This window comes from Thunnus thynnus, chromosome 14 (assembly GCF_963924715.1).
Source record: "Thunnus thynnus chromosome 14, fThuThy2.1, whole genome shotgun sequence".
NCBI classification, from domain to species: Eukaryota; Metazoa; Chordata; class Actinopteri; order Scombriformes; family Scombridae; genus Thunnus; species Thunnus thynnus.
Genome location: NC_089530.1, coordinates 6,091,098 through 6,110,164, shown reverse-complemented (window position 1 = coordinate 6,110,164; position 19,067 = coordinate 6,091,098). Strand labels below are relative to the sequence as shown.

Below are 19,067 nucleotides of genomic sequence, written 5' to 3'. Positions count from 1 at the left end.
CTATGGGAAACCTTCCCAGCAGAACTAGATTTTGTTTTGTCATCTTATATTCCAGCCAATACGGTAAATATGTTGCGATACACAGTAATTTTTCAACAAACATTTTTGATAAGGATCCGTTACATTATTTTTGTTAGAATTGTAATTTTATATTTGAAAAAAAACTTGTCAGTACTCTCTGGTGGACAAACTCTTTCTGAATTACTGCAAACATATCTTTGGTATTTCAGTACTGAAATTTCTACACATTTATTGTCCGACATATACACCAATACCGATATATCTGTAGCAAGCTAATATTGGCTATTACTGGATATTTATAATGTGTGTGTGTAAGTGTGTGAGGTTGACATAAAACATGGGGAACAGAAATGGTGGAAAGTGAAAGTGCATGCAAGAGGATATTTAACAATCCAGTATATTAGTATAATAGCAAAAGCTCATATTGATATTTAAAAATTTTGGTAACAAGCCAGTTGGTATCACTATATTCTGTACGTACACATGCATCTACATGCTCACAGGTGTGTCTGTTTGAGGTAAAAATCCTCAGATTATAAGTGTTCGACACAGTTAAAACAGCAGGAGATGAGCAACATATGGCTGTGTTGGTCTACTATGTGTTAAGTGAATGTTGAGTAATTCATTCAGGTGGGTGGAAAACCCTGCGGCCAGAAATTTCACACTACATTTCATCCCAGGTCAATTAAGCATAATGCTCCGCTGCCGGGTCAGTGGTTTAAAAAAACAGCTTATATTGGTTCAAGGCCTCCCGACATTATAAAGCCAGGAGTAGTTTGTCAACCAGAAATGACCTTGGGAGTTGTGGAGGAGGTGGTGCGAGATGATGCAGCTCCGGCAATATCACGGAAGAGAAAAAAGATGAAGAAGTGTCTGGGTAAAAACTACCCTGTCATGGGCTCAAATTTCTGACTTTGCTTGGATGATCAGCACCCTCTTAAATCAGTGTGGGGGTGATAGTTAAGAAGCAGGAAGTTAAGGGGGGTAAAAAGAGGGAATACGAGGTCTTTGGCCCCCCAACCGTCCCTCTCGGCGTGCTGGCGGCTTGTCCACCACCTGTAATTGTGCTTTGATTTACGCGTTGTCAAATATCCCCTGTGACAACACCTGCTGCCATTAAAACCCATCAATAAATGTTGGGGTGAAAGGTCATTTAATTTGATTTTTACACCTCACACTTGGCTTTCATTGCAGCGGCCATATTTTCCCTTCTTTTTATGGGATCTTCATTATTTCGTGTGGAAAAGCGATAAACTGTCACTGACGGGGGGATGGCAGATTGGTACAGAGAGGGGGCAACGCAAACAAAACTCAAAGCTACAGTGCACTGAACCGCTGAACTCTCAATTTTTTATGTCTATTAAATTATGCAGAGAGGGATGAAATTAGATGATTTCTGATTCAATGATGAGAAAAATGTTAGCAAAAAGACACAGATGTCCAAAATAAGGGCTTAATTTGGACTTTTTTTGCACCTAGAGTTACCAGGCTATGACTGTAAAAACTTAATCTTTTTCCAAGAGTACATACAGCCTAGTGTGCATGTATGCTATCTGTTCTGATAAGGCTAAGTAAGCAATCAATACTTTCCCCAACTATTCAGAATAGAGATGAGCGACACTAAGAGACAGCCAGGGACCCAATGCAGCATCAGTTTATACAAATCCTATAAGGTCACATTTCATTTAGCATGGCTTCTGTATTAGCACTTAAGAGCTCCGACAGGGAAAATATGAAACAACTTTGGGCTGGAGAGGCATTAATTTTTTTTTTTTCCAGGGCCCGCTCATGTTTAAAGCGTCTCGAGGCTTTTGAGTAATGCTGAGGGCGACGCTGCCAGCATGACAAGGAGAGGCAGGCCAGACAGAAAGGTTCATCACTTACTACAGCTAGTACACAAACACACCCTCCTCTCCCAGTCCCCCATCTGCCGACACCACACTGATAAAGTTACAATAAAGAGATACTGAAACAAAATCAATGGGGATGGAGGAGGGGGACGGCCCCCCGGGTGTGTGTCTGTGTGTACTCCAGGATAGGACGAAACTGTGTGCTGATTGCACATCTACAGATGCACAGCACAAACATGAACAGTACGCATGCGTGCGCACACACACACACACACACACACACACACACACACACACACACACACACACACACACACACCACAGTCCTCCCATCTCTCCATCGGAGCAAGGCCCCGCGCTGCCCCTTGACGCCACGAGCACCCGGAAAATTTAATCTTCCCAAATACTCATCAGGGCTCTCCATCGTCCCGCCGTGACAGCACTGGGGATAATTAATTATACAATTTCGATGGGAATATCGACTAAACAAACCTATTAATCATAGCAAAAGTCAATAGGCATGGACACATTCAATCATGTCCCGGCCAATGATTACTCCTCTCAAAATACAATAATTATTTTCAAGAGCTGCCTCGAATTAAATTTCTGTCAAGCTGGTACAAGTCTTGCAGTTGATGAAGGATGCAATGGATTTTTTTTTTCTTTCCCCTTCCCCAGTGGAGAAGTGTGAGGAGGGACATTTATCCTTTTGGAAAGGTAGTTTGTTTTATAAGGATCATAACATGGTGTGTTTAACTAGACCATGACCATCAGATTATCTCTGATGCCCCCATTATGTCGTCCATCTTGTCTGGCTTGGTGAGGAGGAGGAGGAGGAGACGGAGGAAGGGAGGGAGGTGGATTTGGGGGGGAGGGGGGGTGCCCCAGCAACCTACAGCTGCTGTTGCACAGTCAGGGTCCCTACACATTTCTGCTGATCAAATTCAATGATTTTTCCATGTCATACAGTACAATGTGCAAGGTCAATATCTGCCAACATCTGTGTCTTCCAAATCCCATCTTTGGTTAAAAGGCTGAAGCGTGTCCTTTGTACCTTTTATACCTTTATCACTGGTATATGCTTTGTATGCTTTTCTTTGGGAAAAAGGACACGTGTTAGTTGATTATTCTCCTCAAGAAATAACCAGATGTCCAACTGATGGGTCCAGCAGATTGACTTGTTCATATAACAGAAATTGTGTGACTATGCGTTACTAAACCCACAGAACTTTATTTTAAATTCTTTTCATTCTTTTTCTGAGATTCCAAAAATATCACTACAGTTAAATATCCCCTCCAGATATGCTTTAAATACTCTACTTTAAATAATAGTTAAATTAACCAATTCATAATGATAAATTAATTTAAGTTTTGCTAAAACCGACACTTGTCCATTGTGAGTGATGAGCTTCTAGCTTCTGTAGCATTAGTGACATTGTTTGCGACATGTCTGATGGTGCTGACTGCAAAAAAGGCTTAAACAGCTTCCTGCAGCACAATCCACTGTCAAACCAGTCCCACTTATAGTTCATACATGTCTGATGTCTCCCAAAAGCATTTCATATCCAACATTACTGCCTATGGTTGGCAAGACAAATATGTAAAACTTTCATAAACAAAATGTAAGACTTTAAATACCTTCTAAGCCCTTTTTTAGGAAACTAAATTCAATGCTTTTCAACACCTGCAGATACCCTGTATGTAATGCCATGGCACATGTAGGCAAAATATCACAAAATCAAAGCTTCATTGTTATACATCACATTAGACAAAACCTTGTGTGTGTGTCTGTGTGTGTGTGTGTGTGTGTCCTTCGGAGGATTTTTAGCAAGGTCCAACTTTGCACTACTTAATGTAATATGTGGCCATATAAAAGTTGAAGTGTGTATCAGGTGTTTTCTTCTGCAGTCACTTAAATGTTCACCTCATCTAAACTCAATCTCATTTAAAAGTTATTCCAAAGACATTTGGCCTCTCAGTGGGGACAAAGAAAGTGTGTGTGTGTGTGTGTGTATGAGGCCAAAATGATGTGAGAGCATCAGTCAATGCATCTGCATGTCTCAGGTCAGCAGCTGCATTAATGATATTTTGTACATGTGCTTGTTTTTCCTTTACACTGCTCTTTCTATGCCCATTATCCAAATATAAAAGACCTCAAATCAAATCTTGTGGCTGCAAAGAATCTTTTGATTTTCATTCTTGTGCTCTGTCCAAGTTACAGATAATCAGTTTGAAATGCAGTAAATGGCAGCCATTGTTACTACGCAGTGGAAAAAGAAAGTCTATAAAGTCAATAAAACAAATTAAATTAGTAATAAATAACTTGAAGAGGAGAGATGATGGAGAGAGGATGAATATATAAAGGGTTAGAAAGCCAAGGAGGTGACTTACTGAGGTCCCATTGTTTTCCCGGAAAACGTCCTGGTTGACATAATTAAAAAGCTTCTTTTCAAGTTGAAGAACAACCTAAACCAGCAGCAAGAGAGGAAAAGGGGACTGATTAATATCAATATTAAAGTGAAGTGTGCTTAGTAATCAGAGAGCTAATGAACAGCAGTGTGCTGCAGTGGTCAGCAGTACTGTTAACTCTACATGTGTTTCACTGATGCATCACACCACATTATGTTGAATGTAAAAACTACCTGTAATGTCTCAGAAAGAGGTTACAGGTATGTTAAAGGGAAACAACAATGAGAAGTTTGTGAAATAATCAATATATTTAGGAATTATATTTATATTTCCATTTTTTAACCATATTTCCATTAAGGCTTAGTCACAGCAGCATTTAAAACAGCAACATTTCACAGCTAAATCATTTGTTTTCAGTTGATTAGCTACATTCAATGGATTTGCACGCAGGGGAAAAGTAAAAGTCCACTGAAATCTTTTGTGTCTAGTTCAAATTTGATTAACTTTGACACACAAATTATCGCTGTTGACCATTAGCAACCATCTTGAGAGTCCTGACCTTTCTGGGAACAGAGCTGGAGAGTCCAAAATGGAGGAAGTTATTGTAGCTTTTTAGCTGTGATGCATCATCCAGTTTTATTTAACCCTCCTCAAAATATAAATTTTTCCATAAAAGAGATGAGTTTTTTTGTTTTTTTGAAATTATGAGACATTAGAGAAGTTAAGAGCTGATGGAAGAAATTTCTCCTTTGAATAAAGTGTGAACTTAATGTCCTGTTAGTATCCAAGGTAATGAGCTTGCTAACAGTTGCAAGCTAGCTAACTCAAAGAGCTTTTATCCTCCTCTTCAGCCCGTCATGTGATTAAATCATATACAATCCTAAAAAAAAATTTCACCTAAGAGCAACTAGCGCTAGCAAGCTCCCAAAGAAGATACATTTTGCTATCTCAATTTCTGGTGTGACCAGCCTTAAAGAGAAAGTTAGAATTTTCTGAAGTGGGGTTGTATGAGGTACTTAACCATAGTCAGTGTAATACCTGCAGTAGATTTGGGTCTTCCCGGTTTGGAGAAGCAGACAGGAGTATCGGCAAAGAAGCTAAGCAATGTACTGCTATGGATGGCGCCAGCAGCAAAATGTATTTTTGCCACCTAAAAAAGGCCCACCTAAAAAAATGATCAGTTTACATTTACGCTATATTTAGAATATTTTCACCGCTTTACCTTGCCATCAGACAGCCCTTTCCTTTGGCACTAAATTTTCTCAACCGTAGAACTTATGTATTCTTGTGCATGCTGCTTATTTTTTTATGCCACAGCAGCTCTCTCTGACCCAAACAGCTGATCTACGTTTTGCTGCTGGCCCCGTCCAAAGCAGTACATTGCTTAGCTTTTATGCTGGTACCCCTGCCTGCTTCTCCAACTGGGGGGTGTGTCGAACACCATCTACTGCAGGTAATACACTGACTATGAATAAGTATCTTATACAACCCCACTTCAAAAAATCCAAACTATCCCTTTAAGACAAATTTGATTTTATTGAAATTCAACAAAACAGTGTTAGGATGACAATATTATTTAAGTTTCTTTTCAAATCTATGTTCATTTTAATAAGGTTATGACAAGTCAATATTTTGACAGGCAGTTTACCTTTCGGTCATTATCACTTTCTCGGAATATTAGCTTGTCGACTTCATTGGTGTCGGCGGTTCTGACTGTCTGCATGGTGGCAGTGGAGCAGAGACTCTGGAGGTGAGAGAGGAAGAAAATGAATCATCACAAAGAGACAAAGAAGCAGGAGAGGAAGGTAAAGGTATACCCCCCACGAGAAATGTATGCACTTCATGTGTTCATAAGAAAAAAGAAAGAAGTGAATAAAATGGATAACTGTGGCTGTCACCCACACATCATAAAAACACACACGCACACATACACTTTCTACAGTAACATTTATGCTCTGCGGCCACACTTTTACTGCAGTCCTGGTACCCAACACTATGCACAATCCTGTGATGCATCTGAATGATTTTTAAAGAACCGTCCCACAAACAACCAGCTCACTGTCCCTTCTCTTTATTTGGGTCTATGTACTGACCCCATGGACTGTGTGCATGGTTAAATTCCCCTTTGTGGACTCTTTTAACAATTAGTTAAACATTCGACCATCTGTGTTTGAAGACAGTTGAATGAGGTAATCCCTCAGCCAGTGGTTCCCATACCACACGGCAGAGACTGGGTGACCTGATTGAAATTCAAAGCACAGATTAGATAATCGGGTCAAGCCAATATAGCAGGCAGAAAAAGGCCCTTTAGACTGAAATGTCACAAATCAGTCCTGCTTCGGCCACGAAGAAACGGCACACCAGATTAGAACAAACACCATGCCCTGAGAGAAAGTGGAACAACTTCCCCCCACTGCCTCAAATCCATTTCTTCATGCTCACCCCCCCTTCCCCAAAAGCAACTTTCTAAAGCCCTAACAAATCGCTCCATCTTTCACTCATTTAGGCCATCCAAATGCAGGGTCAATATGGTCCCCTGGCAGCCAAATGCTAATGCGCTTAAGTGCGCTTAAGCAGCTTTGTGCAATGAATAGGCCAAGGAAGGAGCTAGTGAGAGGGGCAAGAGATACTTTCCCTGTCAAAAAGTCATTGTAGCCACAGCTAGCAAAGACAACCACAGAAAGTACTTTTTTACCATCTCTGATTAGTACCCAATGCACATTATGTGAACCTAGTATCATTTCTGCTCAAAATGTTCAGTACATTTTAGATATTAATAGCAAAAACTACAAGACTCTGGAAAGTCTAGTGAAGGTTGTGAGTTTGACATATTAAAAAAATATTTTAAAATGGACCTTAGTGGTTTTGGATTCTAAAAGCATCAGGGTCTTGTAATTCTTCCAAGCGAGCCCCTTCTGTCGCCCGCTTTGCAAATCCAAAAATCAGTCAAGCAGAAATCCCTGGCCACTTCATAGTTACCGCCGAAGCCAGAAGCTCACACTGCTTACTGGCACAAAAAGCATCAATATTTAAAGCACAGAAATAGCCCCTCCATTCATGTTCAAATAATTTTGATAATCCAGTAAGCGAGGCTCGAATCAAAGAGCGGTCATCACGAAACAGGAACATGTCCTCAACATTTGGCAGTGGTACATCGACCAATCACATGTAAATGAGTGTAGATATGAACAGAGGGGACGATACATATAGGTTTCTTCTTAGAGAATAGTGGAATGACATATTTCCCAGTGAGATAATTGGTCTGCAGGTTTTGCATTCACGTTAGCTACACCTTGTGCCAAATGTCAGCTCAGTAAGAAAAAAAGACAATTAGCTAATGCTGTCTTACCTTGTAGGAGAATGGCTTTTCCCAGAATGGTGACATTTTAGATTCCTGGGTGAATTAAACTATTTTAGCTTTAGTGAAACTAATGATTCCAACTGCCGATTTTACATTTGGCCTTTTGGCAAGAGTAACAAAGCACAGAAGCTGAAGACACCTGATTTATTTGAGGTGTGTGTTACATACGTATATCCACAGTGTAAACGAACATGTTTTTATTCATTTTTATTTCAAAACTATTAAAGAGTGTAGCAGGTCACCACTCATGTGGTCAGTCCTTTACTGTAGGTATCCTGGGTTGGACCTTTGCATGCAGTGAATGCTGTGATGTGACTGATTGATCCATTCATAAGTTCATTGACTGACCAATCAGTGTGTCAGAATGGTTGGTGGTGGCTGATTGCACTGATTGATCACAGCTCTCCTACTGTCGTCCTCTGTGAAAAAACATCCCCCTCATCCAACACAGATTCCAGCCTCAGCCCTTGCTCATCCCAGTGCCTCTGTCATAAGATCTGCCCACCAAACACCAAGATGGGGCAAATGAGAACCCCATGCTGTCACTTAAGGCCATATCAATGCAGTGATGTCTCCTTCCTATTGCCAGCAGAACCCAGGTGCTTGTGCAGAATCTCTGAACAAATCTCTTCTTCTTCATGCAAGCCTTCAAAGCTCCTTCCTCCTAAGCACATTACATGTAGACACGCTCTCACTGACCACCCTAAATGATATTACCATAATTCATTTGACTGCAATTGCCTCCTTATTTGATACATGCCAATTAGTCTGAGGGAGGGAGAGAGGAAGACAGCCAATGGGAAAACACTAACGGACAGCTGTCATGAAAAGCAGCTATAGTCCAGGGGACAGTAAGGATGTCTTCACTCCTCTGGGCTCTTTAACGGATCCTGCAAAGTGACTTGGCATTACATCTCTGCATTATGGGTCACAGGTCAACACTGAGTGTTTGTACAGGGCCAGAGGCCGGGGGGCTGGGATGAGAGGTTGCCGAGGAAGGCGCTGGCTTTGTGCATCAATGGAGGATAATCTCATGACTGTCGGAGGAGGAAGCGGCTGTTTAAAGGAGCTCTCTATTCCAGCTGCTCTCCTTAGAAGAGAGGTTAAAGCAATCTGTGCCACTTCAAAGACCAAAGACACACACACAACCAAGCCTTCTGTCTCCAGTCCTGCCAACAGATGGAGGCAATCCACTGTGCCCAACTTAAACACTAAGAAACCCACCCACAACACCATGACATTCCTGACAATGCAAAAGCAGCAGGCTCTACTCTGATGGGATGCAGACACAGAGAAGATTATATTGAAAAATTGGTCTCACACTGCGAAGGCCAATTTTTTTTAGCATTTCATTAGAACATTAAAACCTTCACCCTCGATTCTTGGAGATGCAGGTCTGGCATTTTGATCTGCATTTTTTTTGCCCAACACAAAGTTGGTCAACAGATAAAAAGGGGTTCTCTGTGAATTTGCCAGCAATGTGCTGAATCAGGTGCAAACTTCAGAGGGAAAAAAGACTAGTGTATTGGCACTTTCTGTACTTTTGCACTTGATTTAAGATTTGTTTGTATTGTTGTGACTCTTATTTCATTATGGTGTATGGCTTGTGGCACTTGGACAATGGTTCTGGCAGCTCTGGCCTGTTAGAGTTACTATCTAATGACAAATGTACACCTACAGCATTCTAAGTTGACTATATCAGTATTTGCTTTATGCTAATTTTGTCATACTGACTCTGATGAAGACACAGTAATGTTGAAATGTAAGTCTGGTTAATAGAATTTTAGTAGCAGAAATTTGTGACATACTAGCCAGTGTACAATTAATTTTAACTTTTTAATTCCAGTCCAATACAATGATTTAACACTATTCATTAAACTGTCATTCCACCCCATATAATAATCCATTGAGTGCATTTAGAACTCAGTGATTAAACCTCAATTAGGTAGAGAGAGCACTGTATGAGACTGTGCAGAGAGAGACAGAGGATGAGTGGACAATGAGCTAACTATTCATTCTTCATTACCAGAGGCAGGGGACAGGGGCTCCCCTTTGTGTCAGCAGGGGCAGTGGCATTGTCAGAATGCACCATTATTTTCTCACTGCCACGCAAAGTGAGGCTGCCAGCTGAGTTAAGGTGTGCCAGCGGGGCTGGCAGGTTCAGCATGAATTGCTTAGCACTCCGATCACTTTTCTTCCGATCGCCACCGTTCATCACACCCATCCCACATGCGTGATTGCGACATCTGCGCGAGTGGGGTAGAAGGGGGCATCCAAAGTAGGCAACAACAAATTTGGCCTCTTGCTTTCCTGCCAGCTATTACACAGGAAAGCCAGTAAATCAGCTGTGACCCTCCCCACCTGATCTGACTGGACACAAGCCAGAGTTATCCACTCCTCTCTCCCTGTGGCCGGCTAATTTAATGCTTCCAAACACGCTGGATTAATCATTGACAAACAGAAGAGGATGGGGATTCAACATGGAGGAGAGGTGACAGTAGACACGTAATCACCCGCCAAGTTAGCCTATGTGTGACCCACTGGTCAGCAGTTGACCCTAGTAAACCTGGCCTGTGTCACCCCTAACAGCAAGTAACACTCACACAAACTCTCAACCCTTCCCATGAACCCATTGGGCTGTGTGAGAGAGCTGACGCTGAGGGTTGATGGCAGTGTGTGCGTTGTAGGAGGTCTCCTAACCTGCCACGCCCTCGCCAAAAATGAGCTTGGAGAGGTAAGAGGGCGTGCGAGGTAGTGATAATGTGCCCTATTTATCTTGTGCATTATAACATCTGGGAAACTTCTCTAAAAACAATGGCACGCATTGAGGGCTGCCATTCTGGCTTTACCTTCAGAAACTGGCCAAAAGCATTTGTCCCCTTGGAATGGATAATGGACAGGCCACAAATCATTCAGGACAACAGGACGGAGGGGTGTGTGCGTGTGAGAGAGAAACTGAATGTATGTGTATGTTTTGTGTGAGTGTGTGTGTGTTCCCCCCTGGTATTTAACTTCTCTGCTGGCCCATTCTGCAGGGCCCCGCAGGACAAATTGCCCTGCATGGTTGTCTTTGAGAGGCAGTGCAGCGCGCAGAGAAAGGGACAGGGCTGAAACACAGGGAACAGGCCTATAAAAATTCATCACTTTGACCCCGGCGACCTCCCACTACTGGGGGGTTACACACACACACACACACACACACACACACAGAGAGAGAGAGAGATGCACGAGCACGCACTTGCCCACCCACCCAAACTCACACTCGAAGCTGGGAGCAAATATTCTGAAATTATATCCACACATTTTGAGTAAAGCCTTACACTAACAGAAACATGCTAACTTAAACATGTCCTATAAGACTACTGAAGTCAGAGAAATGTACTAAGCCTCCTGATCTCTCTGTCTCTTTCTCTCACACATACACACTAGCAAGCACAATGGCCATGGAAAAGCCTTCTACACAGGAAAAGGCCACCAGATGCTTCATTGTGACTGTTTCTCTGTGTAAAGTAGTGGCAGTAAAAGGAGGGTGGGTTCTCCTGAGGCGTATTAGTCCCAGTAAGAGGAGGACATTGTCTCAGGCCGGGCTCTTGACACATTACTGCCACCTATACAAAGAAAACCTAATGAGAGATTTAATCTGAGATACCTCCCCTGCCACTTTTAATCTGCACTTTGAAACCAACTGCGGCAGATGTCTGCAAGACTGTTTAACGTACCAGGTTCTCTTAACCTCTCAATAAGGTCATACACACTCAGATTGCTCAATAGCCATCTTAATGTGGCATTCATTTGAATGTTGTTAGCTGCAGTTGTAATGTTTCTGAAAGGGAGCTTTGTGATCTGAAGGAGTAGCCAGCAGCGCTACTGCAATTCATGTTTTCTTTTTAACACCCTAGACTTAAAAAGTACATTTATCCTGTTAATGAGAAAACAAATTCACATCCAACCGTGAAGCAATCATTGAAGCACATTTAAATATAGCCAACCGAAGTGCTATTGATAGAGTATAAACACTTACTAAGCACCTAAAAACATTGCACTCTCATTTACCTATTCCACCGTAGCTCTCGCTAGGAATCAATTAAAGGAAACAGACAGTGAGGTAATCTGTCGTTGTTGAGTCAATTACAGAATATCGAAAACCCAATCAGTGATTGGTGATTAGTGACTGTCCAATAAGAATGCAGACTCTGCTGAGTTCATTACTCTGGAATTCGATAAAGATCAGGACCGGACAATTAATGAAAGTCTAATTCTGTCCCTTGTAAAAAGGAAGCGTGGTTGGATGAACATCAAATATGTAACAGAGATTCCTTCGCTTGTTAGAAATTTCCAACTTAATCTAGGATTCACTCCATAAACACTGATCAAATCCAGAGAAAACCAGAGAGAATTACCAAAACAGTTGATGGCTTTTTCAGGCAGGCAGGTGACCAACCATCTTCCTTCTAGTGTGTACTGGGAGGAGAAGACCCAAGTGAGGCACAAAACCCTCCTCATTCACAAAGAACATTGATTCATTTGGAGCACCACCCTTTAATTTGTTTGCACCATTTCATCTAAATGATGTGCTTGTCCACCAGGGTGAGAGAGAGAGGTGTAATTCAGCCAAGGAAAGGGGAAAGAGGAAGGTACTGAGGGGAGGAGGAGGGGTCTTGACACCCCACCACAGGGCGCTAGGCAACCATCTAGTGGGTGGGCTTTGTGATACATTTTACCAATTTTTCATGCCCATCCCTCTTGATGTGACCCCACTCAGGGCCTTTTATGCCCCTGACAGCTCTGCGCAGGAAAACATGCTGCCGCTCTGATAGCATGAAATCGGGAACAAAGACCCCCAGGGAGAGGAGAAGGGGGCCACTGAGGCACGCTGTGCTCCGGTCCCGCCTGGCTCTGGACACAAACAGATGTTAGGCCAGCCCCGGCTCTCTTGGCCCCCTGAAAGAGGAGGCCCTGTCGGAGAAATGGGCCTGAAATGCATTGTTTTGGGTCTCCTCTAAGACAAAAACAGGAGCCACTCCTTCTGAAAGGGCCCGGCAATATGGCCGTCACAGATAAATCACACAAGGGGGACTGAGAGAAAGGCCCATGAATTCTCAATGTGGCCCTTAATGGGCCCTCTTAAATATGATGGGATATTTGTGTGCGGATGTGAATGGAGCCCGGTGACTTTTAATGTCAGTGGGCAGAGTTGTTTAAAAGCCCATGGTGCCAACACTGGGTTTACAGCTGTGTTACAATGAGCCATTCTGTAGGAACATCACTCTGCTGCTGACAGTAAAGATTCACACTGGGAAACCTGGAGGCCAAGTTGTTTCAATAATCCTATCACTTCTACTGTCACAATGGCCTCCTGAAGAACAACAGAACATTACATTGTATCATCACTGATATGTTGTCCTTTTTAATTTTGCTGTGGACTGAACCAAAGCAAATAAACACCATGAATTAAAGGCATTGCCTAATTTGAATAGGAACTGTGACTGACTTGTTGAATGGGCAGCCATGCGCAGCCATACTTAAAGAGACTGCTGCTTTGCATATGCATTAGAACTAACTATAATGATTATAATTCTGGAAATAGCAATGGAGACAGTGTCTGTGCATGTTTGTGCACAACTCCCAGAGACAACATGTGTTATCTTGGCAAACTCTCCAACCTTCAGAGAGAGAAAAAACAATTATTGTGCTGTGCTTCACAAAGGCTGAGGACTGCATTAGTCAAAAATAGACTGACATCACACAAGTTGGACACTATGTGCCAGGCACAAAGAGATTCCTATCCTTCACAGTTTATGCCACATTTCATCTGGACTAAATAATAGCATCACTGTTAACTGGTGGCTGTTCCTCCTTGTGATTTCAAAGGCGTGGGTGCATTTTGACTAACAGAAGAAAAGACAAACCATCAATAAAGCTACAAAAAAAAAACTGAGCTGGAAGCCGAAGTTGATTAATTGTGATTTATAGATTACATTGTTTAAAGGTGGTGGATTATTAACAGGGAACGGCAACATGACAGGACAAAGTAAAGGAGAAAATTAATAATCAAACGAATGTGCAAGTGAATATGTTTGGGATAGTGAGGAAGAACAACAGGAGAATGAGTGTATTTCAGGGCAGTTTGGGGATATAAATTGTGTCTAAATGTGGACGACAGGATTTTGAATTACTTAAAATGATCACTTTCAGCAGAATTCATTGTGCATTGTGTATTAGCAGCACAGCTGACAATTCTTTCTTGGATGTTATATACAGCAATAAAATCAATGTTCTGCAAGCCGTGGCTGTCAAACAACTGGTTACCCAAAAATTTCCTCTACTCTCTGACTTTCTTTAAATGAAATATTCAGAGAGAAGAGGTGACAGTGCACCAGTAGTGCAGCAGCAAGTTAAAAGAGAGATCTCTACATTGGCGGCAGCAGTGAATGATTGAAGGGTAACTCAGGTTACATCCCTGACCGGGGCCAACCCCAGGGGCCTACAAGGCAACGCGCCCTCCCAGGCCCTGTTAGTGCCAGGCTCTGCGCTCATCCTTGGCTTGGTTGATCACGCCATCCCGCTGTTGGCATGGTGTTCCCAGCTGCCAGTCACAGTGCCCCCCCACCTCCAAGTACACAATGGCAATAGCATGGCTGGCGCCGGGCTCAAACGGCCTGTTGTTAATGAGCAGGACCAACAGAAGCCACTGCTTGTTCTTCATTTGCCAGCGTTTTAATTATATGGACAGCGCTCCCATCAAAGCTGCATCGCTCAAGTTACGCCCTCATAGCTGAACTCTTTTTTCCTCTGTGTCTTCAGCGCAGCTGAAAAGCAAACAGAGAGAAGAGAGAGATAACAGGGGCTGTTGTCTAGAGGGAATAGTCTCCCTCTATATCCAGATGGGTTATCTGTGATATAATGGGCCCTCATTGTGATAGATTGGACTCTTCTAGGCAGATAATAAGCCTTTATTGTATTCTAAGGAAACATCTCCATCATAGGCTTCACCTGTAAGGCTATCAACAGACATGGGTCAAATAGCAGGTGCTAATAACTCTGTTTTAACTTACATGGTACACTAAATGGGTGGAGTTTCCTGCATCAGGACAATTGAGGCAGTGTCAGGTTAGTTGTCTTTCACAGAGAATTATATTGATTTAGTGGGCTCCAACAAACCATGTAAAGGATTTGCAAATAGAATTTGGCCCAGGTCTGGCAATAAAATAGTAAAATACAACACTCCTCTCAGTATGTCCAGCTTGCTGACACTATATTTGGGACTGAAGTAAAGAAGAAAAGAGAATTGTTATAATACCATCCTTGTGCACTGTGACATAGAAACTGTCAAATTTATTGTAATAAAGTCTTCCCTTTTTAGTCTAAATCTTATTAACTACATGAGGCCTGTAATGTGTAAATGTATACATCTGTAACTGTGGGTGTAAATGCATAAGTGTTATCTAGGAAAACTGAGGGCAGCCAAGGAGGGATGCAGTCCCTAGTGTCAGGGGTTCCACAGAACAGAGGCCCAATCAGTGCTGGCCCGCTGGTTAATGGATGGATGGCCCCCAAAATTAATTAGCCTGACTAATGTAGTGTACACTTAATTACACTGGCTGCCTTTTGATTTATAGCTAGCAAGATACACACATGCTAGTCAAAGTCGGGCTAAAAAGGGAAAATTGTTTACCCTTTACTGGTGCAAATTATTTACCCAGACTAGGTTCAGCAACTAGGACAATGGCCATCAACTATCTAATGAACTCTTGTTGGTTGCAACAAGAGGGGCAACACAATGACTGTAGGTCTGTAGCCTGTACTTTCCTTCCACTACAGTATAAATGTCCAATTATTAAAAAAAATTGTAGCTAAACATGGTTCTCCAAGATACTTAGTCAATCAAGTACTGATTCTTCAGACTTGATTAAGGCAATAGTATTTCTACCAAAATGCAAGTTTAGCTTCTACAAATAGAAGAACATAAATTTACAAAAATAGAGAGGCACATCCATCTAGAGCCTTGTGTACATACATGCAGCAATAAACATAAATACAGAGAAGATGGCATTCATGACAAGATTTGTCTTAAACATGTCTGCTAAAAAAAATCTTCACTGTCATGGGCGTTTGTATTGAGTGATTTCGCTGTGTGAAAAATAAATGATCTATCATGCTGGCCTGTCATTACTGAGCATTTTACAGCATTCATTAGGAGAGGGGCTAGTCTAGGGCCCCACCTTTAATTTCATGCTGCTCAAGCGAGAGAAAGGACACAGGACAAAGGAAGGAAGATTGATGCCTGGTCCAGCCCTCTGCACTTCCAGCAGACGCAGACAGGGGGTGCTGATTCAAAACTCTCTCCAGTCTGTGAAAGGCCAGCTAGCCTAATGAAATCTGTCTATGTAGCAGCAGATCAGGCCCAATTAAAACAGCCCCACGCCATGTCACGGGGACAGTAGATCAAGTCAGCAATTAACCTTCCCGCTGGCCTCAATCAATCCTTAAATTGGAGCATGCTGGCCAGCAGCACACAATCTCTGCAGATATTAAATTTACATTCTATTAAGTTTAATTAGGAGGGATTTTAAATATACTAGGAGTCCAGGCACGGAGCCCTGAGCCTGTCATCGACACTGCTGATTCATGACTACTGGCCACTGGCTCGAGGGATAGACACACTCTAACACACTGCTATACACTGTATACCACCCATTGACTGAAGCACGGACCCAAGGAAAACCTGTGTTCGCTGTTTGTGTGAGTGGGTCAACAAGGGTTATCTGACCTGCCTCCATGACTAAGCTCCCAACGTGGGGTCTGACACTGCTCAGCTGCAGTAAGAAAGGGTGAGCATGGATTTCGATAGTAAGATTATTTAAGGGTTTATTATAGGATTACTATTGTAACCTTACTGTTACTACAGTACAAACATGATACATATTGTAAATGACTAGTGTTTTGCACTTTGAATGCCCTGTCTGATCCTGCAGGATTCATGACCATTACTGCCTGCTCCAACAGATTCACCATCCTCCTGTCTGCTGGCCCTGAGGTTCTGATCACTTCTAAATACAACAATGTTGTTTACTGACATCTGCCACATCACAACTGTAAAAGTTCATATGAGGATGTGAACTGTGGAAATTAGGTTTATTAAATGTCTTTACAAGGAAAAAAAAACAGCTGCAGCTTGAGGAAGTGGTAATTCAAATGTATAAAAATGTTAATCAGTAAATTGTAAATGCTGATTCCAATTGTAGCAGTTACAAGGCAGCCGTTAGAGCAGCAGAGTTCAGGAAGGATGTGCATTTAGATGCATATTTATGATCGTACGATTCTTAGTGAATATGCTCACTGTGCACTCCCATCTCCATTATTGTAACATTTGCCCTCAACATTTGCGATGGGATCCCGATCCTTCGTCCCACTTATACATAATTCTTGTTGACTGTAAAGATGATTATAGAGCTGCAGATTTTTCACTACCATTTTATAAGGTGACCAAATAAAGAGAAGAAATTATTACACCTGATTGTCCATATTAAAGTTCTCCAAAATTGCGATGTCGACAACCTGTTTAACACAAAATTATAAGATTTGGTGCAATTTCCAGTTAAGCAGTAATGTGTATGGAACTACAGCATACCACCCAGGTCCTAAATAATCAAGAGCTGATCAACTGTTTCCCTGTGAGCAACATATCTAGTATTGAACATGAGTTGAACACAGCTCTTCCATGTCATATACAGAGATTGGAAATGAGAGGGGTATAATTCAGCATAATCCATTCCAGGTCAGATTTGACCTGTTTCACACTCACACAGGTGACCTTAGGGATGCCAACGGTATTTGGGCACTCCTCACAAACTTAGGTATCGGGTCTCAGGTGCTAGGTTGTGGCTTTTACATGAAGGATTAAAAGAATTCACGGGCAGCACATCAACAAGTAGGCTGTGGGGTATCTGATTTGCCAGACATCAAAACCCTTCCTTTGCTGTTCTCCGTTTCATCAGCACCGATGCAAAGCGTGATCAAGCCAAAGCATGATCAGACTCATGGGAGAGGAGAGGAAGGTTGGTGGGGACTGGACCACCTCCAGGCTGCTCAGCCCTAGCATTAGTCTCCACGTGGCTGTGTCCTTTGTCTGCCAGTCAAAGGGCCGCTGAATGGGGGTCAATTGAAACCAATTCCCTCTGTCGGACACAATTAATGGGGTTGCCCGGGCTGGGCAAGAGGGGGGCTGCCGCAGGCCTTTGGTTACTGATCCTGCCGCACAAGCATGCCAGGAATTTGCCACCTGGAATTTGCCCTGTGACAATAACAAACCCACCCCCTTCCAAACCCACCTCCTTTTTTTGTACACACATGGATACATCCTAAAATACCCCTTGTCTCATACACCCACCCACAAGGCAGGATGGGTGACAGGGAAGTGGCTAGTGGTTGTCCACAGTCTAGTCACCCACAATGGACCAGAAACAGAGAAGAAGAGAAGTGGTGTAGCGTGCAGCTGTAGAGAAATGTCCTGGAGTATTTTCTGACCCAGTGACTCTCAAAGTGGGGCCTAAAGATACACATGGGTGCTTGAGGGTTGTCTTGGGTGTTCTACAGATCAAAAGGCAAGTAGTTTAATTTTGCAATCATTTCATCCACTTAACAGAGTGAAAGTATCCATTCATCTGCATGGCAATTTTGGTCCCTTTGCAAAATTCCTATCGATTTAATGTAGAGAGGGAACAGTGAGAAAAGCAAGAAATGAGACTCACAGTGAGAATGAGAGTCAGTCTCTCTGTGTCTGAATCAATCTTCGGATAAGTATGGACGATCGATTCACCACCAGCCCATCTACAGTTAAGCACTTCAGTGGATGTGCACTAATTGTCCTGTTGACATTAATTGTCATTAAAGGGCTTAAAATGGCCGCCCGGCTGTGAGTTACACCCCACACTGAGGTTGCAACCCATTTGTTTATTGGTGACATCACAGCTCTCCCTGCCGTGAACACACAGGCCGCTGTTAAATCAGACAGGTTGGCCACTGCGCTCGACAGGTTTACATGTAGCAGTGCTGCCCCTTTAACGACGTGTTTTCGAACAGATGACATCATCAACCTTTTCTGTTGTTCCCATTAAATGGTCAGCATGTTTGAGAAACCCTTATTAAGCTGGAGGGAGAATATCTAGGTGTGTGTGTGTGTGTGTGCTTTATGCGACAGCCCACAACTCTAACTTCCTGAGTCAAAAAAGCCCCCCTGCATTGCTGATACACCCCTTTAAATGGGGTGAATCAATCAGATTCATTTGGCCTAACAAATTGGTTTGTGTGTGTGTATTTGTGTGCGTGTGTATTCGCTCTGGATGTGAATGTGTATGTGAATGGGGGCCAAGGTGCATAAGAATGGAGCTGTGTGGCGGGGAGAGGGGGCAGAGATGGACACACAC

The 19,067-nt window shown here is 42.6% G+C and overlaps 1 protein-coding gene across 2 annotated transcripts in view; it reads right to left on the bottom strand.

The window, feature by feature from the left end:
* Window positions 1-19,067, bottom strand: part of inpp5a (inositol polyphosphate-5-phosphatase A) — a 148,419-nt gene that overhangs the window by 19,152 nt on the left and 110,200 nt on the right. For both annotated transcript variants that reach the window (XM_067609446.1, XM_067609447.1), the window contains exons 10-11: window positions 5,929-6,024; window positions 4,263-4,337 (exon numbers count right to left, since the gene is read on the bottom strand). In XM_067609446.1, coding sequence (XP_067465547.1) covers window positions 4,263-4,337; window positions 5,929-6,024 — 171 coding nt within the window. The remainder of the gene's footprint in view (window positions 1-4,262; window positions 4,338-5,928; window positions 6,025-19,067) is intronic.